The sequence below is a fragment of the Pan troglodytes genome, chromosome 16 (genome assembly GCF_028858775.2).
Source record: "Pan troglodytes isolate AG18354 chromosome 16, NHGRI_mPanTro3-v2.0_pri, whole genome shotgun sequence".
Lineage (NCBI taxonomy): Eukaryota > Metazoa > Chordata > Mammalia > Primates > Hominidae > Pan > Pan troglodytes.
Genome location: NC_072414.2, coordinates 61,010,859 through 61,037,739, shown reverse-complemented (window position 1 = coordinate 61,037,739; position 26,881 = coordinate 61,010,859). Strand labels below are relative to the sequence as shown.

At 45.5% G+C, this 26,881-nt stretch overlaps 1 protein-coding gene and 1 pseudogene across 1 annotated transcript in view; both read right to left on the bottom strand.

The window, feature by feature from the left end:
* The window catches only part of NOX5 (NADPH oxidase 5), a 42,534-nt gene extending 19,268 nt beyond the window's left edge, over positions 1-23,266 (bottom strand). The window contains exons 1-8 of the mRNA XM_003952683.4: positions 23,041-23,266; positions 11,180-11,303; positions 9,466-9,616; positions 6,033-6,243; positions 4,566-4,800; positions 2,336-2,489; positions 1,907-2,085; positions 634-816 (exon numbers count right to left, since the gene is read on the bottom strand). Of these exons, the coding sequence (XP_003952732.1) occupies positions 634-816; positions 1,907-2,085; positions 2,336-2,489; positions 4,566-4,800; positions 6,033-6,243; positions 9,466-9,616; positions 11,180-11,303; positions 23,041-23,090 (1,287 nt within the window). The 5' untranslated portion in view covers positions 23,091-23,266. The remainder of the gene's footprint in view (positions 1-633; positions 817-1,906; positions 2,086-2,335; positions 2,490-4,565; positions 4,801-6,032; positions 6,244-9,465; positions 9,617-11,179; positions 11,304-23,040) is intronic.
* Positions 13,589-15,681, bottom strand: LOC104002357 (broad substrate specificity ATP-binding cassette transporter ABCG2-like; annotated as a pseudogene).
* Positions 23,267-26,881: the final 3,615 nt, after the last annotated feature.

The following is a 26,881-nucleotide window of genomic DNA, read 5'->3' as shown; positions in this document are numbered from 1 at the left end:
CTCACCTCTCTGGCTTCTTCCTGGCAACTTGGCTCCAGCTATGCCAAATTACCTGTGGTCCCCCAAGCACAGTATACCCTTTCACAATTCTGTGTCTTTACTGTGCTGTTCCTCCTGCCAGCAATACCCTTCCTTGTCTTCTCTATCCAACAAACTCTTATTCATCCCTCAAAACCCTGATATGGCATCTTCTCCCTTATTCTGAAGCTTTTTCTGACCTCCCAAAGACAAAGGGTTTAATACCTCCAGCAACACAGCCCTGCACTGTAATGAAAGGGCTGGCTCCCCTAGAAAGCAGGACAGTGCAGAACCTTCTCTATTTCTCTGTAACCTAGTTCAGGGCCTGGCACCCTGTAGGCACTAATAAATGCTTACTGAGCTGAAGGAGACTGTTCTCCCCAAAATTGGATTTTAGAGGTTTATTGCCTGCCCTGCCATTCATCTTCCTAAAGCTTCCCTCCTGGAGGGCTGGACTGGGTCTTGCATTTTGCTTCTCTCCTCCATAGCAATGGGGCTGCAGCTACACTATTCTCTATTTCCTTGGGGGTCTGACAGGGTACCCAGCTGCTCCACCCCACAAACTGTCCCTTGGGGTGAGTTGGAAAAACACCTCCCCATCCCCCACCTTTGTACCTTGGAGGGGAGGAGGTTGACTTCCATGATGCACACGGCTGCCATGCGGGACACTGCCAGTCCGATGGCCTTCTCCAGGAAAAACAAGATTCCAGGCACCAGCAGCCACTTCCAGAAGTTGGGCCCATGAAAGATGAGCAGAAGCCACACGAGGAGGTAGGACAGGTGAGTCCAGTAGAATACCTATGGGGGTAGGGGGGCAGTCAACTTCCAGAGCTCAAGGCCTGGGGGGTGGAACAGAGCCAGGACTCAGGGTTATCCTCAAAGCCAGGACAGTGCCCAGAGCCTTGACTCTCTCCCGGGGATGGAGTTGGGTAAGATGTTGGGGCTGGGAAGCTTCTTTTTCTGGGTGCTTGGCCAAAGGAGGCTGTAAGGGAAGATTCCTGATACCAGAGGCAAACATCTGAAATATCTGCCTGGGGAGGTTCTGGGCAGAGTGGACTGCCCCCACAGGGATCATGAGCATCAGTATCGCTACCCCCGACCCATTCTCAGAAGGAAGAAAGGAAAGACAGCAATGGCTTCCTGGGAGTGGAGAAGAAATAGCAGAAGACAATTTTAGCACCTTCTGAAGCTTTGTGATCTTGGGCAATTTCATTACTTTTCTGAGTGTGAAATTCCTCATGGGTCAAATGAGGATTCTGATTCCTACTTCAAAGGCTTGTTGCTGGCCCAGAGTAGGCACGTGCTCAGTATATGTCTATTTCTGATGTGGTCAGGCCACAAGATAGTCAAGCTCTCCAAACCAAGTCCTCTGTGACTTTCTGCATCTTGAGGAGGCTGGAGAGACAGAAGCAAAGATGGAACTAACATTTTCAGAGCACCTATGTGCTAGGATGTAGTTAGTGGTTTTACATGTATTATCGCCTATAATTCCTAAAATAACATAGAGAATTACACCTCCATTTTACAGATGAGAGAACTGAGGCTTGGAAAGGTTGAGCGACCAGTAAGCAGTGGAGTGGGGATTCAAAACCTGCTGAGCCTATGTTCCTTCCCCTCCCTGTACTGTTTTAAGCCCAACTTAATCCAAATAGGCTAAAGGGATAAGCCAGCAAAAAGGCAGACTCTTCCGCAGCAAAACATCTACACTTGGCAGACATAAACTACAGTCCAGTGGCAGAACACAGCAGCAGGTCCCAAATCACATGCAAATAATATGCAGACCAGCTTGGGACCTTCCTGGGCTCTGGAGTAAATCAGAGGGGACACAGAAAGAAATGAAAGTAGGACCCTGGCCTTGGGGGAAGCAAAAGGGCAGCAAATGGGGCACCTCGAAGTGGCCACTCCTGCGGATGCAGGAACTGGAGCAGATGAACATGAGGAGGAGCAGCAGCAGCAGAGCGACACCTGTCGGGGAGGCCGAACCGTGTACCCAGCCAATGCCAGGCCTCGTGGTGAGCAGCAGCTCCCAGAACTGGAAAGGGCTGGCCTCTGCCTGAGCCTGGAGTACTGGAAACAAGCTCAGAAAGGTTGAGTGACTGCAAGACCAGCTCTTCCCACTCCACCTTCCCATTGGGATCCCCACCCTGCACCATCAGATACTAGCACGGGCAGAAACTTTTGTCCAGAGCGTTGGCTTATCCAGGGCACCCCTTCTCTGCCCTTTGGGCAGGCAGTACACACAGGGGCTGGGCCCTGCATTCTGGGCTTGAGGCTGCTCAAGCTTCTCCCCGACCCAACCCTGCCCCAGATCACTCACCAAAGTTCACAGTGTGGGCCACAGTGTGCACGAGGGACAGCCCCACTACCACGTAGCCCATAAGCTGGTGGAACTGGATGTTCTGGTCCAGTGGTAGGACTTGAGCCAGCCACGTGGCCCGCAGCCAGGTGAGGCAGCGTCTGAGCATCAGCACCTGGCCAGGCAGAGTGGGAGAGAGCCCTGCCTCACTCTCTGTCTGCCTTGTCCTCTTTTCCCAGCCACCTCCCTGCATCCTCCTGAGCTAGCTGTGCTTTCTGAACAGGACACTCACCAAAGTCCCCTGCCCCCATGCCTTGTTGCTTCCCTGGATTCACACCTGGGTCTCTAGAGGAGGATCTCCAGAATTGTGGCGGGAAGAGAAAGTTACAGAATGTCTATTTGTATTAATTTTTATCTAAACACATGAGAAACATCTATGCTTTTACTAATATTTAATATATGGGCCAGGCGCAGTGGCTCACTCCACTAATCTCAGCACTTTGGAAGGCTGAGACGGTAGGATCACTGGAGCCTAGGAGTTTGAGACCAGCCTGGGCAACACAGCGAGACCCCTGTCTCTATAGAAAAAAAAAATTGTTTAATTAGCTGGGCATGGTGGCACACACCTGTAATCCTAGCTACTTAGGGGGCTGAGGCAGGAGGACTGCTTGAGCCCAGGATTGCTTGAGCCCAGGCGTTTGAGGTTACAGCAACCTATGATCAGTCCACTGCACTCCAGCCTGGGTGACAGAGACCTTGTCTCAAATAAATAAATAAATAAATAAATAAAATATCTCTGTTGACTTGGTGCCCTCATTTAGTCCATATGTCAGATGGGCACGTGTTGTGTTAGTTCTCGAGGTGCCTTGCAGGAGGACCAGACTTTTCCAAATCCAGAGTGGTTGACCAGGGTTCTCTCATTGCTCATTTGCTTTCAGTATATTTATGTTTGCCAAGGATGTGGACTTGTAGGTTACAGTATTTGACTTTACCAAAACTAAGCTAACTACCCCTCACAGGAAGGACAAGTAGCTTTAAAAGTTTCCCAGCAGAGAAACCACAGATTAACAGTTGTGTTAGTAATGCATGAGCAAGTGACCAAGAAAATGAATCACACGTCTCCCACTCCTGGAATGAAGTCTTTGTCAGCTCGTTGAGCCGTTAAGACAAAACCCATTTTAGGGATGGGTACCCCTTTTTGCAAGATGTGATTATTACACATTGCATGTATCGAAACATCCCATGTATCAAAACATCCCATGTACCCCATAAATATATACACCTACTATGTGCCCACAAAAATTAAGATTAATAATTAAAAATAATAAAAATAAATTTAAAATAAAACCTATAAAACCCACTCTAATGAGAAGCTCATATCCAGAAGCGTATCTGAGCTAGAGATGGGCATCCCTGCTCATCAATGATGAATCTTCCCCTGTAGTTACTTTTTGCCATAAGTCTATTAACTAATGATAATAGAGCATGCATATAAGCATAAGAGGGCTTTTGTTTTAATGGTAGGAGTTGTGTGATCAAAAACTCTTAGAGGTCAGGCGCGGTGGCTCATGCCCATAATCCCAGCACTTTGGGAGGCCGAGGAGGGTGGATCACCTGAGGTCAGGAGTTCGAGACCAGCCTGGCCAAAATGGTGAAACCCCATCTCTACTAAAAATATAAAAATTAGCTGGGCATGGTGGCGGTTGCCTGTAATCCCAGCTACGGGGAGGCTGAGGCAGGAGGATCGCTTGAACCTGGGAGGCAAAAGTTGCAGTGAGCTGAGATCGTGCCATTCCAGCTGGGCAACAAGAGCAAAATTCCGTCTCAAAAAAAAAAAAAAGAAAAAAAAAAACACCTCTTAGAGGCCTCATCCATGAGCCAGAGAACCACATTCCAACTCCATGGTCTGGTATTCAAAGCCTCTTCTAGGGTTTCCTCTTGAAGGTGCACCTGCACAGGGGTCCACTATAGAGGAGTTGTGAAGATCAAATGGAGCGTGCTCAGCACCGTGCCTGGTGCATAGTGCACAAAAATGCCAGTTATGTTATTATTTACTGGCTGTGTGACTGTGGACAAGCTACTGTCCCTCTCTGGGCGGCATCCTCCAACTCTGAGCGTTGGCCCAGCTGATTTCTAAGGTGCCACCCTGCCCTGGCATTCCAGGTGTCCTCTGTGGGTCGCTCTGTCTAGGAGGAGCCCACCTCGGCTCCTAATTAACATTTTCAGAGCACCGTGTGCTGGCAGAGCCTACCGCGATGAAGCTGCAGTCGAAGTTGAGGCACTGGCCGCAGCCCTTGGCCACCATGACGCTGGCGCCGAGGTCCCGGTGAGCGCTGGCCGCCAGCGCGAAGAGCAGCACGTGGAGGCCTGCATAGGTGGCCAGGCAGAACAGCTGGCTGCGGTGGTTGTGCCAGTAGGCGCGGGTCAGCTGGCGCGGCCGGCGCGGGCGTGGGCGGGGGGCGGGGGCCGTCAGCCAGTGGGCAGCGCTGCGAGAGAGGCGGGTTCCGCTCAGAGGCGAGCGGTGGGGCGGGGACCACCCGTGTCTTAACTTAAAGACCCCCTTCCAGCTATGGCCGACCAAGTCTGGCAAGCAGGCCGGCTTTCTTCACACTAGGAAACAGAGAGGTCAAGTGGCTTGGTCACAGTCGCACAGCTCCGCGGAGCTGAAAGGGGACTCCGGTCTGCCTAATGCCACAACCACCGCTATTTTTATTACTTCTCTTTACTTTCCAATTTTAAAAGAAGCAGTCGAAAAGGATGGAAGAATCTGAAATATGTTTTGGTAAGTAAGCCCCAAGAAAGTTAATAGGCAGGTGCCCAGTGCAGTGGCTCACGTCTGTAATCCCAACACTTTGTGAACCCAAGGCGGGCGGATCACCTGAGGTCAGGAGTTCGAGACCAGCCTGGCCAACATGGCGAAACCCCGTCTCTACTAAAAATACAAAAACTAGCCGGGCGTGGTGGCTGGCACCTATAATACCAGCTACTCGGGAGGTTGAGTCAGGAGAATCGCTTGAACCCGGGAGGCGGAGGTTGCGGTGAGCCGAGATCATACCACTGCACCCCAGCCTGGGCGACAGAGTGAGACTCCATCTCAGAAAAAAAAAAAAAAAAAAAGTTAATACACAGGAAGAATGAACTACAAAACCGGCTCTATTCAGAGCCTGGAGTCGGACAGACTTGGGTCTTGCTGTTACACTCTTATTTTCTCCACAGCACTTATTAATTTTGTGCTTCTCTAGTTTGTGTGTTTATTGGTGTAAATGACATGTCTCTCCGTCTGAAATGGAGCCCCAGCAGGGTGGAGACCTCATTCACTGCATTAATCAGAACAGTGCCTGCTGCACAGAAGCTGCTCAAACATTTATTGCATAAATAACTACCTTTGTTAATTATTTGTGTGATCCTAGGCAACTTACTTCAGGCGAAGTAATTTCCTTTTGTAAAACGAGTATTGCTATAAAATGCACTGGTATATGCAAAAGTGCTCAGCACACAGTAGGTGCCTCAGACCTTGAGTTGATTCTGCAGAGACACTGCAGGAAGTGGAGGCAATGAAGACAGCTGCCCTGCAGTACACTCAAGAGTGGGCTAAACTGGGGAGGGGCGGGGCAGGGCGGGGTAGGGCGGGGTGGATCCGCGGTGAGTTCCTGCCACACTTCCGACCAGGAGTCTAACGCCGCCGTGGACAGTGCCAATGCCCGAGACCCGGCCGTACCTGATGGTCAGGTTCTCCATGACTCCGGGGAAGCGCTGCAGCTCGTCCCGGAGCTCCTCGAAGGTGATGGCCCCGTTGCCGTCCGCGTCGGCCGATTCGAAGAGCGCCAGCGTCAGCTGGTCCAGCTTCTCGTCAGGCAGCGAGATGGCGCTCTCGCGCAGACACGACTGCAGCACAGTGCGCAGCTCATCCGGGTCAATGGAGCCGCTGCCTGTCCCGAGTGGGGATGAAGCCTAGTGCGGGCCTGCCCCAGCACCCCACTCTGTACCTGCAGACGCCCCCTGCCATGCACACACTGCAAGAAGTGGTGGGCCTCTTCTGTTTACCCACCTCCAGCTTTCTGCCAGTCAGCTCTCCTTGGGGGTATAGACCATGCAACTGAAGGACCAAATGTCACCCTCAGCTCAGAAACCTTCCATGTTCCCGACTGCCTAGCTCAACAGCAATGGACACCTCCCCACGGGTGGAGAATCTTTGGCTTCAGTGGTTGCCTGTCTCCAGAATCGGTAGCTCCCTAAGTACTACTCAATTTCCAAGACTATCTGCCCAGAAAATACACCTGCTTACTTAATCTATAAGGGGCTGTGTGCCCACAGCCTCAGTTATCCAAAGGCACACGTATGTGGGTTAGCGCTGAGGGAGTGTGCCTTGTTGTTCAACTTGGAGCAAATGCTCTGTTTATCATGTTGTCTTGAGAGGGGCCACAGCTAGGCATTCCAGCCCAGCAGTGTGGCCTTATGTAAACATGGGTGGTTGAAAGTGATGGGATAAGGAAGCCAAAACTACCAACAGAGATGAGATTTTTCTGTATTTTATTCTTCCTGAGCAGCAGAGCCCGTGATTAATGATTTCTTGGCCTGCTTTGGATATAGACACACCCAATGTGGCATCCTGCTCCTGCCCCTCCTTAACCGTGCAATGGTGGGCTCTAAGTCCTCTGGGGTAGTGGACCTCACTTTGCTCATCTCTAAAATGAGAGTAATCATTTCTCCCTCTCAGAACTAGCTCAAGGAAACTCGATAATGGTAAAACACCTAATGCAGTATCTGGGAGAAGGAAATTGCATATACATGGAAATTCTCATTGGTGTTGCGATCATCATTCCGGCCCAAATCACATTACGATGCAGAATCAATTAGAGTATATTATACCACTCTCCAGTCACACCTCCTGTTCTGCTTTCCTAGTCAACAGCCAAGATGACAGCAGGTTTCTGGACTCATCCAGAGGACCAGTCTCCCCCTGGCCCCTTCATGGCCTCTTCTATCTGCTTTAATCTCTCTGTTGGCCAATTTCAAATCCAGGGTCCTCCTTCACAATAATTCTCATGTGCACATTCTCCTTCCTTCTCCCTCTAACCTTCCATTCTACTGACTCTAAGAATATCCCATCCCTGGGTGAAGCCAGCTACCTGTTTTCTGCTCTCCTGCACCAGGGCAGCAAAATGAACATTGCTGAAGAAAAGCTTTTCAGAATGCAGGTCCATCCCTGCGAATCCCTTGCTCAACACACTTTGATGGCTCCCCGTTGCGCGTAAGTTAACTAATTTAACCTTCATCTCAACCCCATGAGTATGAAATATTATTATCATAATTCCTATTTGATAAATAAATTGAGGTACAGAGAAGTTAAGCAACTAGTCTAAGATCATATAATAAGTGATGGAACTGAGATTTGAACTTAGGTAGCTTGTGCTTAGAGTCTTAAATACTACATGATGCTGCATGATACATACAGTGGAGTATAATGCAGCCACTAAAAATGACACTGTAAGTACAGTGAGTTACCACTTCACACCCATTAGGATGGCTATTATCAAAAAGCAGAATATAAGGCCAAGCACAGTGGCTCACGCCTGTAATCCCAGCACTTTGGGAGGCCAAGGCGGGTGGATCACTTGAGGCCAGGAGTTCGAGACGAGCCTGGCCAACATGGTGAAACCCTATCTCTATGAAAAATACAAAAATTAGTGGGCATGGTGGTAGGTGCCTGTAGTCCCAGCTACTTGGGAGACTGAGGCTGGAGAATCACTCGAACCTGGGAGGTGGAGGCTGCAATGAGCTGAGATCATGCCACTGCTCTCCAGCCTGGGCAACAGAGTGAGACTCCATCTCAGAAAAAAAAAAAAAAGCAGAAAATTACAAGTGTTAGCAAGAATGTGGAGAACTTGGACCACCTGTACATTACTGGTAGGAATGTAAAATAATGCAGCCACTGTGGAAAACAGTATGGCAGTTCCTCAAAAAATTAAAAATAGAATTACCATGTCATCCAGCAATTCCCCTTCTGGATATATACCCGGAAGAATTGAAAGCAGGAACTCAAACAGATATCTGTGCACCAATGTTCATAGCAGCATTAATCACGATAGTTAAAACGTAGAAACAGCCCAAATGTCCACTAATTGGTGAATGGATAAACAAAATATGGCATATACCTACAATGGAATATTATTCAGCCTTAAAAGGAATAAAATTCTGTCACATGCTATGACACAGATGAAGCTTGAGGATACTATACTAAGTGACATAAGCCAGATACAAAATGACAAATATTGTATAATCCCACTTAGATGAGGTGCCTAGAGAAGTCAGATTCTTAGAGACAGAATGTATGAATAGAATGGTGGTTGCCAGGGACTAGGGGAGGAGGCATGGGGATTCAGTGTTCAGTGGGCAAGGAGTTTCAATGGAAGGATGAAAAGGTTCTGGAGATGGAGGGTGGTGATGGTGGCACAGCAATGTGAATGTAATTAATGCCACTGACCTGTACACTTAAAAATGGTTAAGATGGCAAATTTTACATTATGTATATTTTACCACAATAAAAATGACACTGTAAAGCAATATATTTTTACATTTCAAAATGTTCATTTTTGTAAGTGAAAAAGTTCATTTTTGTAAGTGAAAAATCCCATTAAAAATGGGATTCATTTTTTAATCCCATTTTGTTAAAAATAAAAGGTGTGTGGGATGTGTATGTGCAACCAGTTAGAAGGCAATATAGCAAAATGTTACAGGTGATTTTTGTGTTCTTTTTTATACCACTCTGTATTGTCTAAAATGTTCATAGCGAGCTTATACTATGAGGAAAAGGAAAAAACAACAGAGATTTTCTTTTTCAGACATACAAAAGATCAGAAAAAGGTTCTGGCCTCTGGTAAGTTGAATAGAAGGCATTTGTCTCCTGTGCCAGAGTCCCTCCTTTTCTCCCTGCTGCCCCAGAAAGGGGGGCAGGGATTAGACAGAGAGACTGGGGACTGGGAGAGAGATGTGAGGAAGGGAAGTGTCAGCCTCACCTGGAGAAACCAGTCCCAGGCTGGGCTCAGGAGGCCGGGATGGCACCTCCAGGCCTGCCAAGGTGAAATGGCCAGTTCTCACTGAGGCCCCCACCGATCTCCCCACCCCAGCCCACACCCAGGAAGAGCCCTTACCATCGATGTCATACACCTGGAAGAGGAATTTGAGTTTGTCCATGGGGCTGCCATGGACGAGCAGGGTCAGTGCCTCCTGCAGCTCCTGGAGGGTGATGGTGCCACTTCTATCGGAGTCAAATAGGGCAAAGAATCGCTCTGCAAAGAAGGACTGTGGGCGAGAAGGGTGGAAGACAGCACAACTGTGGCCGCAGGGCCTGGGCTTTGAACTCGTTCACTGTCTCCCTGTGTCTGGGGTGGTGGTGGGAGGGTGCACCACGGAGTGGCGGTATTCAGGCAGAACTCAGGTGCCTGAACACGCATCGTGATCTGCTCTAATGGAAGACCTGTTCCGATCCCTGCAGTAAGGATGGGCTTGGTTTGGGCTTCAGGCCCCCTTCAGGCACTGGACTTTGTAATTTGCATGGGCTCTCTGCCCCCTACATACAATCACCCCCATCAGCCTTTAAATCCCAGCCTCTGGGTGGCCCCTTAACCAACATGGGAAAGGGTCAGACAGAGGGTCCTCCTGCAGGCTCCTTCCAGCCCTGTCTCACCCCACTTGGGGTGAGCGCAAGGGATGAGTGAATCTGGGAAGGACTTATAGATTCCACTGGAAGATCTGAGTCCTTTCTTTTGCTTGTTCTTAAGGCTGCCTACATTTTATACTTAAGGCTTGTTCTTAATCACCAGTTCACTCATTCATTCACTGAGCAGTCTTGTGCTGTGTAGCCTCTGCCTGCCAGGCCTGGTGTTAGACCCTGGGAGCACAGAAATTAAGAAGACAGGCTTGGATGATGGGTGTCCCAAAGATGCTGTGTCCTGGGATGCTCCCCTCAAGGCAGAGGGAGGACCCTATGGAGCTCTAGTGTCTGACTTAATAAAACTATGAGGGGTTCACAAGTATGAGGTATAGGCCGAAGTCCGCTGTGGACTGACAACCTTGCCACCTTGCCTTGGCTTTCTTCTTCATCCCCAGGATCCCTGGGTAGTACCTTTATCACTCTCTACCATCCCGAATGCTCTTTGTCTTAAGATGTTTTACACCCTCCCATTTGGATGGGATTGTATCATTAGGGAGAATGGGATTTTTTCCTTCTCCATATTTGCTGTGAAAGGAGGCGTGGCGTTAGAGTTCTGAGTAGTATCCCCAGGACCAGCCGGGGAGGGTCCTTCTGATTCAAGCAGGGCATTCAGATGCTCATCGGCTAGTCCCCGTCAAGGACCAGGCCACTATTCAATGCCAGTCCCAAGGACAGCTAGGAGAGGCTGGCATTTCAGACTCAGTCCTCCCTTCTCTGCTGATGTCTCCTCTGTGTGTCAGGGCATGCAGGCTGTGTGGGGTGGGCAGGGTAGCTATGGAGTCTGGAGGACTGGGAACAGTGTGCCACAGCAGACAGGGCTTTAATAGGTATAGACCATTGACAAGCTTATCTTGAGAGGAAGCTTAAGTCAGAGCATCAGCTCTGCCCATGAGCCTAGTGGAAATTGTGAGGTTAATCATATTCCTTAAGATTTGAGAAGCTACTGACTTCCAACTTCATGTGTTGAAGACCCAGGAGGCCATGACTATTAAGAGGAATGGGAGGGTGCCATAAACATCCCGCCAGCCCGCTACAAGGTGGAGACCTCAGGAACCCCAGGGAGTTCCCTTTCCCTCCCTGTAAGGGCTATGCCCTGAGAACCAGGCCACATAACGATAAATGCAGGGCTTCCACCTTGGCCCAACACTTGCCTCTTTCACATGCAGAGCTGCTTTGAATTCTTGCAGGCTGATCTCCCCATCTTCTCCCGCAATGGTCTTAAACTGCTGAGTCACCCACCGGAGCCACCTGGCATCCTCCTCGGCACTCATGGTGCTGGGAGGCAAAGGAAACAGGTTTATGGGCTTGGGGTGGCCAAAGCCTTATGAGGTCTCATGGTGGTCCCAGGGCCTCTGCCTTGCTCTAACTAGGGCCCTGAGCCTCCCTGAGTTGAATCGGGTCAATCAGTTCTGGCTGTGGATTGGAGCTTCCCACAGCCGTTTCTCCTCCTCCCTATGCCTCAGTCTCTTCCTCTTATCCTGAGTTGGCTGGCCCAGGCTTGCTTCTCTTTAGGTTCTGAAATGACAGGGCCTGAGTGAGGTGGACCCACACTGTGGGGATCAGGTCAGAGAGTGGCATGCTGCGACTGCATTAATTAACATCATGACAATGACTTTCCATCTTGTGTTTACACAGATCTTTACTGCTTTCCAAATATTTCCCACCACCACTACTTCCTTTGGTCTCTCTGACAGCCTGGTGGGCCAGGACATTTTGCAGAGAAGAAATAGGCTCAGAGCAATTAGGTAACTTAGCTAAATGTATTCAGCAAGTTAGAGACAGAGTTCAAATTCAAGTCCAGAGTTTTTTTCCATTCTGCCCCAAAGCCTCCACCCTCTGCTTAAATGCTTGTGATACAAGATGGATCAAGCCAGGATTCAGCCCTCAGGTCTTAACTCTTCAGGCCCAGGTTGTCTTCTATGATGTCACCAGGGTATTGGCTGTCTGAAACCCTCACAGATGGGCTGTCTGTACTATGATCTAAACAGAGGTGAGTGATGAAATTAGGACACTTCCCTAGCATTAGGACCCAGGAAACCAAAATTGAGGCAGTGAGTGAGGAGTTACAGATTCTTGTTGCTGTAAATGACTCCCTGGGAGAATGGCCTTGTCTATAGCTCATGAGTGTAACATAACCCTAAATGACTTAGCTACAGTAATCCTCATTCTTTGTGGATTTTGTATTTGCAACCTGCCTACTTCCTAAAATTGATGTGTAACCCCTGAATCAGTACTCACAGCCCATCCATAGTCATCTGTGGACATGCACAGAGCAGTGGAAACTGAGTCACCCAATGGCTTGCTCCCCACTGAGGCTGAGCAAGGCGACGATGCCTGCCTTCTTGTTTCAGCTCTCAGACAGTGAGTGTCCTTTTCATGATCTATCTAGTACTACATTTTTCACATTTTTGTGCTTTTTGTTGGTGTTTTCACTGTTTAAAACGGCTCCCAACCATAATGTTGCGGTGCTCTCTAGCATTTCTAAGCGAGCAAAGGCTGTACTGTGCAGTATGGAGGAAATACGTGTTAGGAAAGCTTCATTCAGGCACAAGTGACAGTGCTGTTGGCCATGAGTTCAATGTCAACGAATCAACAATACATATTTTAAAGGTGTCTTTAAATAGAAACACACATAAAACAAGGCAACTTATTGATCGTTTGACAAAAATATTGTGCCCTGAGGCTCACATGAGCCTAACTCTATATTTCCTTCTAAGAACAATGGTTCCAAATTCGCTAATTCAGCGTTTGCAGTGACTTTATAGAACATAAATGAGAATTGATTTTATTTTTAAAGACTAAATATTAAAAATAAATGTAATAGTTTTCACATAAGCAACTAGACAAAGAATGAAATACATATCACACACATGTAAGTACATACTACTAAATATAAAGTCAGAAATTAAGGTATTAGGAAACCAAAAAAAGTCAAAATGATACATTTATTTCAATTATGGAAATGGTTTTACAGATGTATGCATATAATACTTCTCCCTTATCTGTGGGGGGATACTTTTTAAGCCCCTTAGTGGATGCCTGAAACTGCAGATAGTAGCAAACCCTATATAGACTATGTGTTTCCTATATAATACATACTTATGATAAAGTTTAATTTGTAAATTAGCTACAGTAAGAAATTAACAATAACTAGTAATAAAATAGAACAATTATAAAATATATAACAATATACTGTAATACAAGTTAAGTAAATGTGGTCTCTCTTTCTCTGAAAATATGTGGTTTTACTGTACTAACCCTTCTTCTTCTTGAGATCTGTGGATCTGATAACCAAGACAGCGACTAAGTGACTGAGGGATGGGCAGCGTGTATACTGTGGATTCACTGAACCAAGGCGGGACAGAGCAGAAAGGCTCGAGATTTCATCAGGCTACTCAGAATGGCTGCAATTTAAAACCTATGAATTGTTGATTCTAGAATTTTTCATTGGGTATTTTTGACCTTGGTTGACCATGGGCAACAAACCATAGAAAGTGAAACCATGTGTAACAGGGGGCTGTACTGTCTCTCGACACTCATCAAATTATTCTTTTCCTTTTTATTTTTTAAAAATTATGGTCTCATTTTTTATGTGAGGACACATCATAGTAAATTAAAGGGAAATGCAAGAATATTTTAAAAGAAATAACAATTTTAGGTAGGCAAATCAGGAAGATAACCATACAAGCCACGGTTATATGATTCTTCCACAAGCCCCAGGGTAAGACATTGATGGCTGGTTTATCAAATATTCCTTGCCAGTACATATTGGGGAGCCACAAGTATTGTTTACTATTTCACAGAGTCCTGGGCAGAAGTTTTGTTCCAAAAATTCGTTAGGCAGCAAAGCTGTAAAACTGGAATGCTGAAGTACTTAAACCATAACAGCCAAGATGCAATGGTTGCGAGATTTACTAATAGACCTGAAAAAACCATTATAAACACAAAAGAGATGGTCAGGAGAAGCATTGCTATGGAAACCACACTGACCTGCTGCTATGGCCAGTGCTAAATAAGTCACCATCATGAGGGCAAACATCATGATGATGAAGGTGTCCACCTTTGTCTTTAATCCTAACAAGATTAGGATTATTATACAGCATTATTTTTATAATGCACATATTATTATAGAGGTAAATATAATACTTGGTAACATCTTCCTGGTAGTAAATTAGATAACAGTTTTCCAAAGAAATAAGATGACACTCTGTAGTATCCACTAATATATTTGTGTATAAAGAGCTTCTCTAGCACAAAGAGCTCTATGACCGACACACTGCTGAAACACCAGCTGGTGGTCAAGAAGACAACCCTGGCTCTATTCGGGATTTCAGTAGAATCATTTTCTAGCCCAAAGTAAATGGCACCTATAATCAGCCTCAGTATGGTTGTGACAATTACCTGAGCTATAGAGGCCTGGGATTTACCCAGCAGGTTTTTGAATAAATGCATGGAAACCCATCTGAGAGAACGAAGTGGCATTAGGTGATCTTGAAAGCTGAGATCCTCTTCTTTTTCTTACCCTCTGAGAGTTGATCTAATTCAGCTTTTGTTTCTCTGTTGAAGGAGGAGTTGACATAAAACTCAGCTAATTTTTCTGTGAGTGACTTATCTCTCTTAGCGGTCTCTACAGTCTCCGTGGCTTCAGTCTTCTTCCTCTCTGTTTAATACCACAGCAGTGAATCTCCATTAATGACACCCAGGAAGAAGTCTGCAGGGTTATTATTGAACTCACAGTGGTAACCAGTTGATGCAAAGTACCCCAAGCCCTCTTAAGCAGGCCCATGGAACATTCCTCTTTGTGAGGCCATTGAGGTGAGGCTATCAAACAACTTGAAGATGGAATACCAAGGCTGGTGAATGGGAAGAAGATGATTGTTCATCCCTACTTAGACATCCTTTTCAGGAGCAAAAAGGTCAGCATTTGCTGTGCTTGAGTCCAGTCCAGTTGTGGGCTCATCCAGGAACAAGATGAGAGGATCAGTAATAGGCTCCATTCCTATATTAGTCCTGTTTCTTTTTCCTTCTGACACACTGCAGATGAATTGAATTCTAACCTTGAAATCTGCTGCTTTATCCAGACCTAACTCTTGAATGACCATATTTATCTATTCATTTTTTTTTTCACAATTCATCACAGTTGTTAGAAGCTGAAGAGCTTCTGAGAACTGTAAATGTTCTCTTACTGTTGGGGTACTCATCATGACATCATCCTGTACCATGTAACCTGAATTACATTTGAAATTGGCAGGTTGAGGTGCTGTGTTTATCAGAACATCTCCAGATAATACATGTGGGTCTTTCCTTGAAACTAAGACATCTAATAATGCCTCCACTTGCGGGTCCCAGAATGGCATTGAGGCCAGGTTTCACGATCCCATTGATATTCAATTGTATTTCTTTCTCAACTGGTTTTTGACCATGTAGAAAACTGCTCTTCACTTTTTCTTGAAAACAGATGTTATGAAAGCACAGCTCTTTCAGTAAATGCTTTCAGGTCTTTGAGGTCACTTTGGGTAAGCCATTGGTGTTTCCTTGTGACATTGGGATAAAAACTTCAACATTATTGGAAGACATCTGGAGAGTTTCTGCCTTTCTTTCCAGACACACACTCTCTGCGCAAATGGCTTTCACTATTTACTCACTCTGCTTAATAGCACTTGGGTTTAACCAAAGTTTCCAATCTCAGGATCCATGTGCTCAGAGGCAGAACACTGACAATCATTGATATAAATGTTGAGATGAGTCAGCTGGACCTTCCAAACAAACCCTAAAGAAGCAGCTTCCACTTAATAATGCCACCAAGCATGTGCACTGTGCTTTCTAAATCATGAAGAGCTTTCACAAATTCTCCCAGGCTCCTCTCTAGGCTGCCTCCTTCCATGTCAAAATATCCATTTTAAATATGCAGATTATGGCACATCATTTATGCCTCAATATAGTGAAAAACAAGTTGGTTCTTTTAAAAAACTAAGAAGAAAAGCATGATTAAGGATAAAAGAGAGAATAAAACCCCCAAATATACATTAATACTGAGAAAGGCAATAGAATTACAGATAAGGAAAGGGCTACTGAAATACAAGAGTACTGTGTGCAAATGTTTGGTGGATTTAAGAGAAATGAATTAGCTCCCAAAGAAGGTAACAATCTGAATGGACCAATAATTATTTAAGAATTCAAAATGGCAGTTAGGCTAGGTGCAGTGGCTCACGCCTGTAATCCCAGCACTTTGGGAGGCCAAGGCAGGTGGATCACGAGGTCAAGAGATTGAGACCATCCTGGCCAACATGGTGAAACCCCATCTCTACTAAAAATACAAAAATTAGCTGGGCGTGGTGGCACATGCCTGTAGTCCCACCTACTGGGGAGGCTGAGGCAGGAGAATCACTTGAACCCAGGAGGCAGAGGTTGCAGTGAGTTGAGATCACAGATGCTGTCTCAAAAAAAAAAAAAAAAGAATTCAAAAGGGCAGTTAAATGTCAACCATTGAAAATAATGTCAGGGCCAGCTTGTTTTTAGAGCTGAGTTCTATCTAATCTTCAAAGAATGACAAACCCAATGGTAAACCATCTTAGATCATAGAAAGAGATAGTAAGATTCCCAATTCATTTTACAAAGCAAGCTTTACCCAAATCCAATGAAAAGAGCATATGAAAAGGAAATTCTATACAAGTTTAACTTACACAAAGCTTTAACTAAAATATAACTGAATTAAATCTAGAAGTTCACTTTAAAAAAAAAACAAACCCAACCTTAGTTTAGTTAGTTAGAACCTAATTAGTTAGTTAGAACTTAGTTTAGTAATGTAAGGATGGTTCATTATTAAGACGCTTATCAACGTAATTTTTGATATCAACAAATTAAAGAAGAAAAATAGTTTTTATTATGTCAATAAATGCTAAGGAAGCACCTGATATAGTTCAAAATTCATTCTTAATTAAAACTATAAGAAAAATGGGAGGAAATTACCTAGTTTACAAACTAGTAATTTTCTCTCTTGTTCTATGATATTTGCAATGTTTATTTAGTTTCTCTAGTTTAATGCATTAAATTCAATCTCCAAATACTAGGTATTAGTGATGGCTAGTTTCTGGGCTCAAGGGAAATAGACCAAAATCAATGATCTATATCTATCTATATTTATATGCATATAAAAATTGATATCTATATCTATATATATATTCATATTTATTTACATCTTTACCATCTATCTTATTAGCCAAAGCAGTTACAAATGGAAATTTTAAAAAATTGTATTTATAATTGTTATTAAAAGTTGGATAATTAAATAAATGCTTTTGGCAAAATGTCTACACAGAATAAAATAATTAGATAACTACAGTATACTATTTTATTTACATTTTCTGATCAAATTATAAATGCCTAAATGTAAAAATAAATAAAATAATGAGAATTAGCAGAAATTATAGGAAATTGTATCATCTTTAAGTAGGGGCACAAGATAGGAATCCCAAAAACATTAAGGAAAATGATCTGTAGATCTGCATATGTAAAAATTAATTTCTGCATGATAGAAGACAACAAATTCAAAAGGCAATAGGCTGAAGGAAAATATTTGCAATAAGCATGACGGAATGGTCACACCTGTTATAAAATAACAACAACTAAAAGGGCAACAATAACAGTAAATGCTTTTATTAGGTATTGATAAATTGCAGCTGTGTTAGTGTTCTTTTAACATAGAAGTCCTATAGGTTTGACAGAAGCAAAAACAAACAGAAACCAGCAATGGAAAGTAGCAAAAGATATAAAAGGACAATTCATAAGAGAGAACTTATATTGGTTGATAAACATTTGAAAAGATGTTCAATTCACTTCTCATGCCTGGGGAAATGGGATTTATAACAATTATATCTTTTGTAGTTGGGGGAAGTGGTATCAGAATGCCAAAAATAAAAAGATTGGTAATATCCAATATAAACAGTGCTGGTGAGAACATGAATTGTACTATCTTTCAGGCAATTCAATTTTTAGGAATGTATCCTACAAAAATAAAAGTGTTATTACATAATGGCCCATATCCATCATCCACTACTGTGTACTAGATTGCCATTCGAAACAGCTAAGCCCACCCACGTTATCTATAATAGGTGTGAATCTATTTGAATAAATATAGTAGCACTGTGTGGAAGAGAATCATCAGGCTGTCAGCACTGGTCCTTAAAGAGGCAGGACTGGAGGGGAGAAAGAGGATTTCAGTTCCGTATTGCTTTACGCCTCAGTATGATTGATCTGATGGTATCCATGAGCATATACCATTCTTGTGATAATCTTTGAAAACTCTTCATTTTGAGATAATTATGGATTCACATACAGGTATGAGCCATAATGTAGAGATTTCTTTATTCCGTTTCTCCCAATTGTAGTATCTCACAAAATTGTAGTACAATATCACAAAGAGGATACTGACATTGATAGAGTCAAGATACAGAACTTTCCACAAGACTCTCTCAAGTTGCCGGTTCACAGCCACACCTACATCCCTCCCTGCCCCCTTCCATGGCAGGTGGGCAGTGGGCAAAGTCCTGACTCTCCACTGGGCCTCCTCTGACCATCCCAGTCGGGAGGAGGAGGGAGTACCTCGTTACTGCCGGGTACGACAATTAAAAAGCAAGCAAGGCCGGGGGTGGTGGCTCACGCCTGTAATCCTAATACATTGGGAGGCTGAGGCAGGAGGACTGCTTGAGTTAAGGAGTTTGAGACCAGCCTGCGCAACATAGTGAGACCTCATCTCTACAAAAATTTAAAAAATTAGCCAGGCATGATAGCATGCACCTGTGATCCCAGCTACTCTAGCAGCTGAGGTGGGAGGATGGCTTGAGCCTAGAAGGTCGAAGCTAAAGTGAACTTTAATCACACCACTGCACTCCAGCCTGGGCAACAGAGAACCCATCCCTTATAACATAATAAAATATAAAATAGAATAGAATAGAATAGAGCAAACAAAAAATCCCTCTCCATCCCCTGACCTTTAATCCTGTGCCATCAGTGAGCTCTGGCCCGGGATGTGGCTCCCCAGGGCGGCTTCTCCAAAAGGTGATATCAAGGGTGTTACTGGCCTCTTATCCCCCAGCAAATTAATACCTTAGTAAAACAAACATTTTACACGGCACAACCTCATCCCAGAACACACCTGTGAGGCAAGTGGCTCAACAGGTACAGCCCACTGATCAGATGAGAATCCGCCCTCTGAAGTACGGTTCCCAGCTTTGGGGGTCCAGTAACACAAAAGAGTCTTGTGGGGGTGGGGGTGGGGGTGGTCCTCACTTGGTGGGAGAGGTGCACTGTCAGCATCTCCCTAGGTTGTGTCCCAGCTAACTGTAATTCCCTATCAGAGCAGCGTTTTCTAGGTTAAAATAAGGGCTTATGGAGACCAAGCTTTCATTATTCAGGTAAAGCCTCCAGGTAGCAGGCTTCAAAGACAACAGAGTGTAAATGTTTCTTATCAGACTTAAAGAGTCTGTTGCTGGCTCACACCAACTCCGCAAGCTGCCTCTCACCTGCCTGAGCAAGTACCCGGTCCCCAGGCCTGGCCCTGCAGCCTCCTTGCCCATTCTCCCTGCCAATCCCTAGGAATCCCACCTGCTGCTTGTTCCTCTTTCTCTGAAACCCAAATGGGAGTTGGAGTTTCCCTAGAATGCCTGAGCAACTGGCACCTCTGGGGCTCCATGAGTGCGGTCCATGGACCGCCCACAATTGCATCACCTCAAGAGTTGAAAGTGCACGTTCTCTGCAGCCCCAGATCTTCAGGACCAGAAGCTCTGAGGTTTGGGCCCTGGGAGTGTGAATTCTAGCAAGCATTCTCAGAGCCGCTGGTATTACTGAGTGAAAAGAAACCCTCAGACAGCACTTCCATGGTTTTCTAAAGTGCCTCGTGCCTGCTGGGTGATCCTGTGCCAGTTATTTGACCTCTCTGTTTCTCTGACCTCTTTATAGGCATGTGTCTTATGCTATATATGTGTGGCATGTATTTGAGTGTGTGTGTGTGTGTGTGTGTGTGTGTATAAAATATATCAACAAAGAGTCAAACTATAAAATACTTGAAGATATTTATTCTGAGCCAAATACGAGTGACCAATGGCCTGTGACACAGCCCTCAAGCTATCCTGAGAACATATACCCAAGGCTGTTGGGTCACAACTTGGTTTTGTACATTTTAGCAAGACATAAAACATCAATCAATACATGTAAGTTGTACATTGGTTCTGTCCAGAAAGGTGGGACAGCTGGAAGCAGGGGCTTCCGGGTCGTAGGTAGATTCAAAGATTTTTCTGATTGGCAATTGGTTAAAAGAATTAAGTTTTTGTCTAAAGACTTAGGAACGTCTGGCCGGCCGCAGTGGCTCATGCCTGTAATCCCAGTACTTTGGGGGGCCGAGGCAGATGGATCACTTGAGGTCAGGAGTTCGAGACCAGCCTGTTCAACATGGCAAAACCCCATTTCTACTAAAAATACAAAAATTAGCCTGGTGTGGTGGCATGCACCTGTAATCCCAACTACTTGGGAGGCTGAGGCATGAGAATTGCTTGAGCCCAGGAGGTGGAGGTTGTAGTGAGCCAAGATCACGCCACTGCACTCCAGCCTGGGTGACAGAGTGAGGCTCTGTCTCAGAAAATAAATAAATAAATAAATAAATAAATAAATAAATAAATAAATACTTAGGAATTTCTATGTTAAAATAAGGGGTTATGGAGACCAAGGTTTCGTCATTCAGGTAAAGCCTCCAGGTAGCAGGCTTCAAAGACAATAGAGTATAAATGTTTCTCATCAGACTTAAAGGGTCTGTTCTATCAGTAATCCCACAAGGGAGGAGAGTATAATGAGGCATGTCTGGTCCCTCCTTCCCATGATGGCCTGAACTAGTTTTTCAGGCTAACTTTGGAATGCCCTTTGCTGAGAGGAGGGGTCCATTCAGATGGCTGAGGGGATTAGATTTTTATTTTTGGTTTACAAATATATGTTTTAGTGTGTGTATGGATGTATGTATATATATGCATATGTCATATATGCTTTAGTGTGTGTGTGCATGCATGCTTCAGTTTCCTCATTTATTAAAAGCGTTAGTGACAGCTCACCTTACAGAGTTGTGACAGGGCATAGGATGTCTGTCTAGCGCATGATGATTAGGTATGTACACCTTCCTCTTCTCTTTTTCATGCCTATTAACTCACGTCACTTTCCAAGTCAGCAAGTCCTAGATGGATTCCCATTTCCCAGAGGGAGCACAGACAGATGTCCTCTCAAGGCCCCTGCATTGACTTGGGGCAGAGCCAGGCCTAAGTCCCAGGCTTCAGACTCCTCAGGTTCTTCTTGTGGACCACCTGTCTAGGTCCTCACTCTCTCCTCGCCCATAAATGTGTGGTCCTAGTAAGTCACTGGAGCTGCAGGCAGCAAGGAGGGTGCTCCAGGCAGCCCCTGCCAGAGGCCAGTCCAAAGCTCCCAGGGCCCAACTCACTGTGGAGGAGGGGGGTGAGATGAGGCATGGAGAGAACCTGTAGCTGGGAGTGTCAAGGGCCAGGGCAATGCCCCCACCCAGCCTCCCACTGAGATAGGCCAGCTCCTGCACGCTCCCAAGGCAGGGGCTCCAGGCCCTCCAGTGTGCCAGCCACTTTATTTAGTATATTGGCCCCTTCTGTCTTTGGTGCAGCCCAGTGAGGTAGGTATTATTACTATCCATGTGTACCAGAAGCAGCCCACAGCTGGAAAAGAGGAAGGGAGCTTCGCATCAGACCTTCTCATCCCTCGTGGCTTCAACATCAGCCAAGGAGCCTCTTTTAAGAGCTTCCTAGGTTTTTTCACACCAGCCCCAGAGAACCACTGTCCCAGGCCCAGCCCCACACACTTCTCCCCACCCCCGACCCAACAATGACTCTGCTTCGACCTTCACTGATGGGCGTTCACTGCCTGTGCAGACACCAAGCTTCGAGTGCCTGCCTCTCATGTCCCTGAGCTGAAGCCGCCTTCCCATCACTGCCCCCCCCAAGACATTCACGCCTCCCACTGACTTCTAGCCACCCTTTGGTGGTTTCAAGGCAGCCCTCCGCGGCCCAAAAGAGCACTCACCTAATGACTAGTGGTTCCCAAACTGCAATATGTTCTTGCCAGAAACATGAGAGTTTGTAAAAATGTGCATTCTGACTCGCCAACCTTGGTGGGGAGGAGGCAGGAATCTGCACATTTCACCTGCACCCCGGATCTTGTGACCCACGCATGGGTGACCCACCCATGCACCTGGAGAAATGCTGCCCTGGGGGTTAAACAGCCTCCACTTTCTTCATCTCTCGGGACCCTCGGGAAGGCATTCCACAAAGCAGAGAGAATTCTGGAAAAAGGGCTGCATGCAAGTGCTAACGCAGGGAAGGCAGGGAGGAGGTATCTGCTGTTCACCTCCCACTTTTCAGAAACAAGATCAGTGTGGTGGGCCTGTGCAAGGGGAGAGGTAACTTTGGGAAGGGGCTGAGAAGAGACTGGGACAGCCAGAGTGATCTAGGTGGTGAGGGAATAGGGTGGGAAGGAAGGTAACACTGTAGGTAGCAGGAAGGAGCGGGAATCTTCAGATTTCAGAGCTCAAGGGGAACAATGTGCTCACCAGAGGCCAGAATTTACCCCAGGAGACCAGGATTTTAGGTCCAGCCTTGCTTTGCACCAGCTGAATGACCAGCCCACAAGCATCTCTCCAACAAAGGGCTATGAGGACCAAATGAGATGCTGTTTGGAAAAGTACAACTGGAAAGCATTGTACAAATGCTGGGTATTGCTATTACACTGACTTGGCCAGTTCTTTATTTTACAGATGAGAAAACAGACCCAGAGAGGGCTGGTGACTTATTCAAGATTGCCCAGCTTGCTAGTAGCAAGGCAAGAATAGAGCTCAGATCTTCTGACTTCTGCCCAAGGCAGACACAGTTACCTTTTGTAGATCCCACAAAGGCAAATAATCCCACCTTTCCCTTGTCCCTGGCATGGAAAGCTGGACAAATGAGCCACTCACCCTCTACAGCCTTCAGGGCCCGTCTGGGCTGGGTCTCCAGATGTGTTCATCTTCTCCTGTCTTCTAGATCACAGGTCCCAGAAAGACTGCTGTCCATTGAGCTGCCTGCACTGTGTAGCCACCCCCCTGACTCCTCCTCTTCCTGACTCCTAAAGACCTGCTCACACCCACAGTCCCTCATAAAACTGGTGGCTGAGTTGGTCTAGAAAAATCCCAACCAGGAAGCATGGAATGCAATGGGGCAAGAGTTTTATTAGGAAGGATGAGCTGTCTTCCATCTGGCCCAGTATCTTCTCTTTCCTTTCCTCAAAAATACTATGGTGAAGCTAGGTTATCTAGGAACATACTGTGAAAAAAATCACCAACAACTCCAGGCAGGCCCTGCTTATAAGTCAAGCAAGACTTCGCCAATAACAATAATATCAATTATCAACAAAAATGTTTAAGCACTTACTCTGAGCCATGCACTGTGCTAAGAACTTTGCACGTATTGCTCAGTTTAATTCGTAACACAGCCCTATCTGGTGGGTGTTGGCATCATTCTATTGATTAGGGAAGTGAAACAGAGAGGTGAAGTAAGGTGTCCAGTGGGCTCAGCACAAATTTTACAACTACATTGGGCTGACTGTGGAGATTGTATAGTTAACCACCCATGGAGCTATACTCAGTCTCAACATATTGTGTACAACTATATTGAAACAGTCACCTGCAGAGGTTCCTAGCCCATAGAGCCTAGGGAAAAAAGTGGGACCTGCAAGCTATTTTGTTTTAAACTTAAGGGAAATTGTATAATTACTTAGGTAATACTGCTCTGCGATTAAAATTCAAAGTGTTTATACTTTTTGTTTTGCCTGGAAAGAGATCAGCTTTGGCTGATAACCCTGGCCATCTGGTGCAGATTGGGATGTCCTAGTGCTGATTTTAGATGTCTCTGGTTAATTTCCAAAATCAGGGAAATGATTAGTTATCATTACGGTTTTGTTTTAAAGCAGAGTGCTACAAGAAATTTCTCCCAGTATGTGGCTCATGGTGGGGGTACCCTAAAGGGATCCTTTGGTGCTGGCCATGTCAAGTCTTCTGAACCAGCAGGGGCTCACTGGAAGCCTCTTTGCTGTCACTCACATATTTTTCTACCCACAGATTCAGCCAGTTCTCATTTGTTTGGGGCCAGTCCCAAGACAAGTTCTACAGAATTTCAGTGATCTTTTGGTAATCTCTGGAAATGGGGTGCTCCCATGCCTGGATAGCAGCAATTTTGGAGGCTACTTTGACTGTTTCAATAGTTTTCCTGGCAAAGTAAAGAGAGAAATACAAACACATTTCATTAAATCAGTTCAGGAATAATATGTAGGAAACAGAAAATTATTTTGAGGAAATAAGCCAAGCAGTAAATATGAATTATACTTTCAAGTTATGGCCAGTTAAGGGAAAAAAGCAAGAATGAGAAGATGTGAGACAGAGCTGCTGGTACCCACTGTAATTGTAACTATCTGTGTGTGTCTCTTTCTGTCCCTCTGGACTGTGAGCCCCTAAAGGCAAGATCTGTGCCTCATTAGTTTTGAATCCCAGGAAACTAGCACAGTGCTCACTATATCATGGGCATTCCATGTATGTTTGTGGAATGAATAAACCTGCCTCAATTCAACAAATACTTAGGAAACACTATATCCAGGCCCTGATTGTATATACAGAGACAAGTAAGATAATCCAGCATGGTAAATGAAGATACAGAAGTGTGTTGTGAGACAGCATTGGGAAGGGAGAACCGAGGAGACTTCCCAGTGAAAGTGACTGATCTGTAGTGGGTTTTAGAACATGAGTAGGAGTTTGCCAGGTGGAAACGGAAAAGGACATTCTGGGCAGCTGGAAGATCGTGTAGAAAGGCATGAAATGAGAATGCATTCTGTGTCCTGGGAACTATAAGCAGTTCAGGTAATGACCTGGAGACGCACACATTTGAAAGCAGAACTGGAGCAGGGAGCAGGAGTCAGGTCATGACAAATTTGGCAGGAAGACAGCTAAAGGCCTAGGATTACCTAGGAGCTAGGAAGCCAGTAAGCAACGCTAAGCAATGGAGCAACACATCAATACTTGCCAAAGTTCTGACAACAATCTAGTTCATATCCTAGTATCTGGACAAAATGCAAGTTTTTACAAGGGAAGTAATAAACATGAAAAAAAAATTTTTTTTTTTTTGAGACGAAGTCTCACTCTGTTGCCCAGGCTGGAGTGCAGTGGCATGATCTTGGCTTACTGCAACCTCCGTGTCCTGGACTCAAGCGATTTTCCTGCCTCAGCCTCCCTAGTAGCTGGGATTACAGGCATGCACCATCAGGCCCAGCCAATTTTTGTATTTTTAGTACAGGTGGGGTTTCACCATGTTGGGCAGACTGGTCTCGAACTCCTGACCTCAAGTGATACACCTGCTTCAGCCTCCCAAAGTGCTGGGACTACAGGTGTAAGCCACTGCACCTAGCCAGAAAATGTATTTTTAAAGGCGTCTTTTTTTCTAACAAAACTTTTGGAAGGAGAGATTTTTTTCTCTCAATGACACTTTTTTATAATTACACAAATTATAAACATTAATTATTAGGCCAAGGTTTGTGGATCACTTGAGCTCAGGAATCCGAGACCAGCCTGGGCAACATGGCGAAAACCCATCTCCACCAAAAACACAAAAACATTAGCTGGGTGTGGTGGTGTGCACCTATAGTCCCAGCTACTCAGGAGGCTGAGATGGGAGGATCGCTTGAGCCCAGGAGGCAGAGGCTGCAGTGAGCCAAGATCACACCACTGCACTCCAGCCTGGGTGACAGAGTGAGACCCCATCTTGATTTTAAAAAATAATTATTATTATTATTTAAAAATTAGAAAAAAAGCCTAAAAGCACAAAAAAAAAGAGTAAAAATCGGTGTAATCCACTTGCCCAGATTAAAATCACTGCTAAAATGGAATGTTTGTTTATTTCTAGTTGCATGCAGAAGATAGCCCAGCGTGGGATTCAGAGTGGGGTTGTGTCTGACAAGCTCACTTGCCTGAGCTAGTTTGCCTTGTTGAGGCCGATTTGCCACTGAGGAGGAAGTTGGATTGGGGGGCTTCAGATAGTTCCTGGGGAACAAGGGAGAGTGTGAGTCTCTTCTCCAGCTTTGCCCTGGAACTCTGATCTGAGACCCTGAAGAAAGAAGGTGGGGGGCTCTCCCTAATTTTGCAGGGAATTTGGTGTGGTTCTGGTATTATTTGATTATTCAGGGGTCGTGAATTTTGGAGGCCCAGGAGAGAGCCCCTGCACTGGGAGGTGCTTTCCAAAGAGACACAAACTATGGGGCAATGGAAGAAGAGATCCCCTCCAAAGGCTGTCAGAGTGACTGGATGTGAGTGGCTGGCTTGTGAGTGCCTGTGAGGTGCCTACCCAGGAAATAGCTGGGGAGAACTGACAGTTGGCTGAGGGAGCCTGAGACCCTGCAGTCAGCCAAAGGGGTACATCCATGCTAATGTCCCTTCCTTCACACCCACAAGCTGGAGCCAGAAAAGTAAGAAGTGGTCACTCGGGACTTCTGGTTGAGATGCATCAAGTTTACTCTGAGTTCACCCTTTGAGACCTCCCCATCTGTGCCACACACAAAGCGATGAGAGATAAAGTCTTTTTTTTTTTTTTCAGATGGAGTTTGGCTCTTGTTGCCCAGGCTGGAGTGCAGTGGTGTGATCTCGACTCACTGCAACCTCCACTTCTGGGGTTCAAACGACCCTCCTGCCTCAGTCTCCCGAGTAGCTGGGATTACAGGTGCCTGCCACCACTCTCGGCTAATTCTTTGAATTTTTAGTAGAGATGGGGTTTCATCAT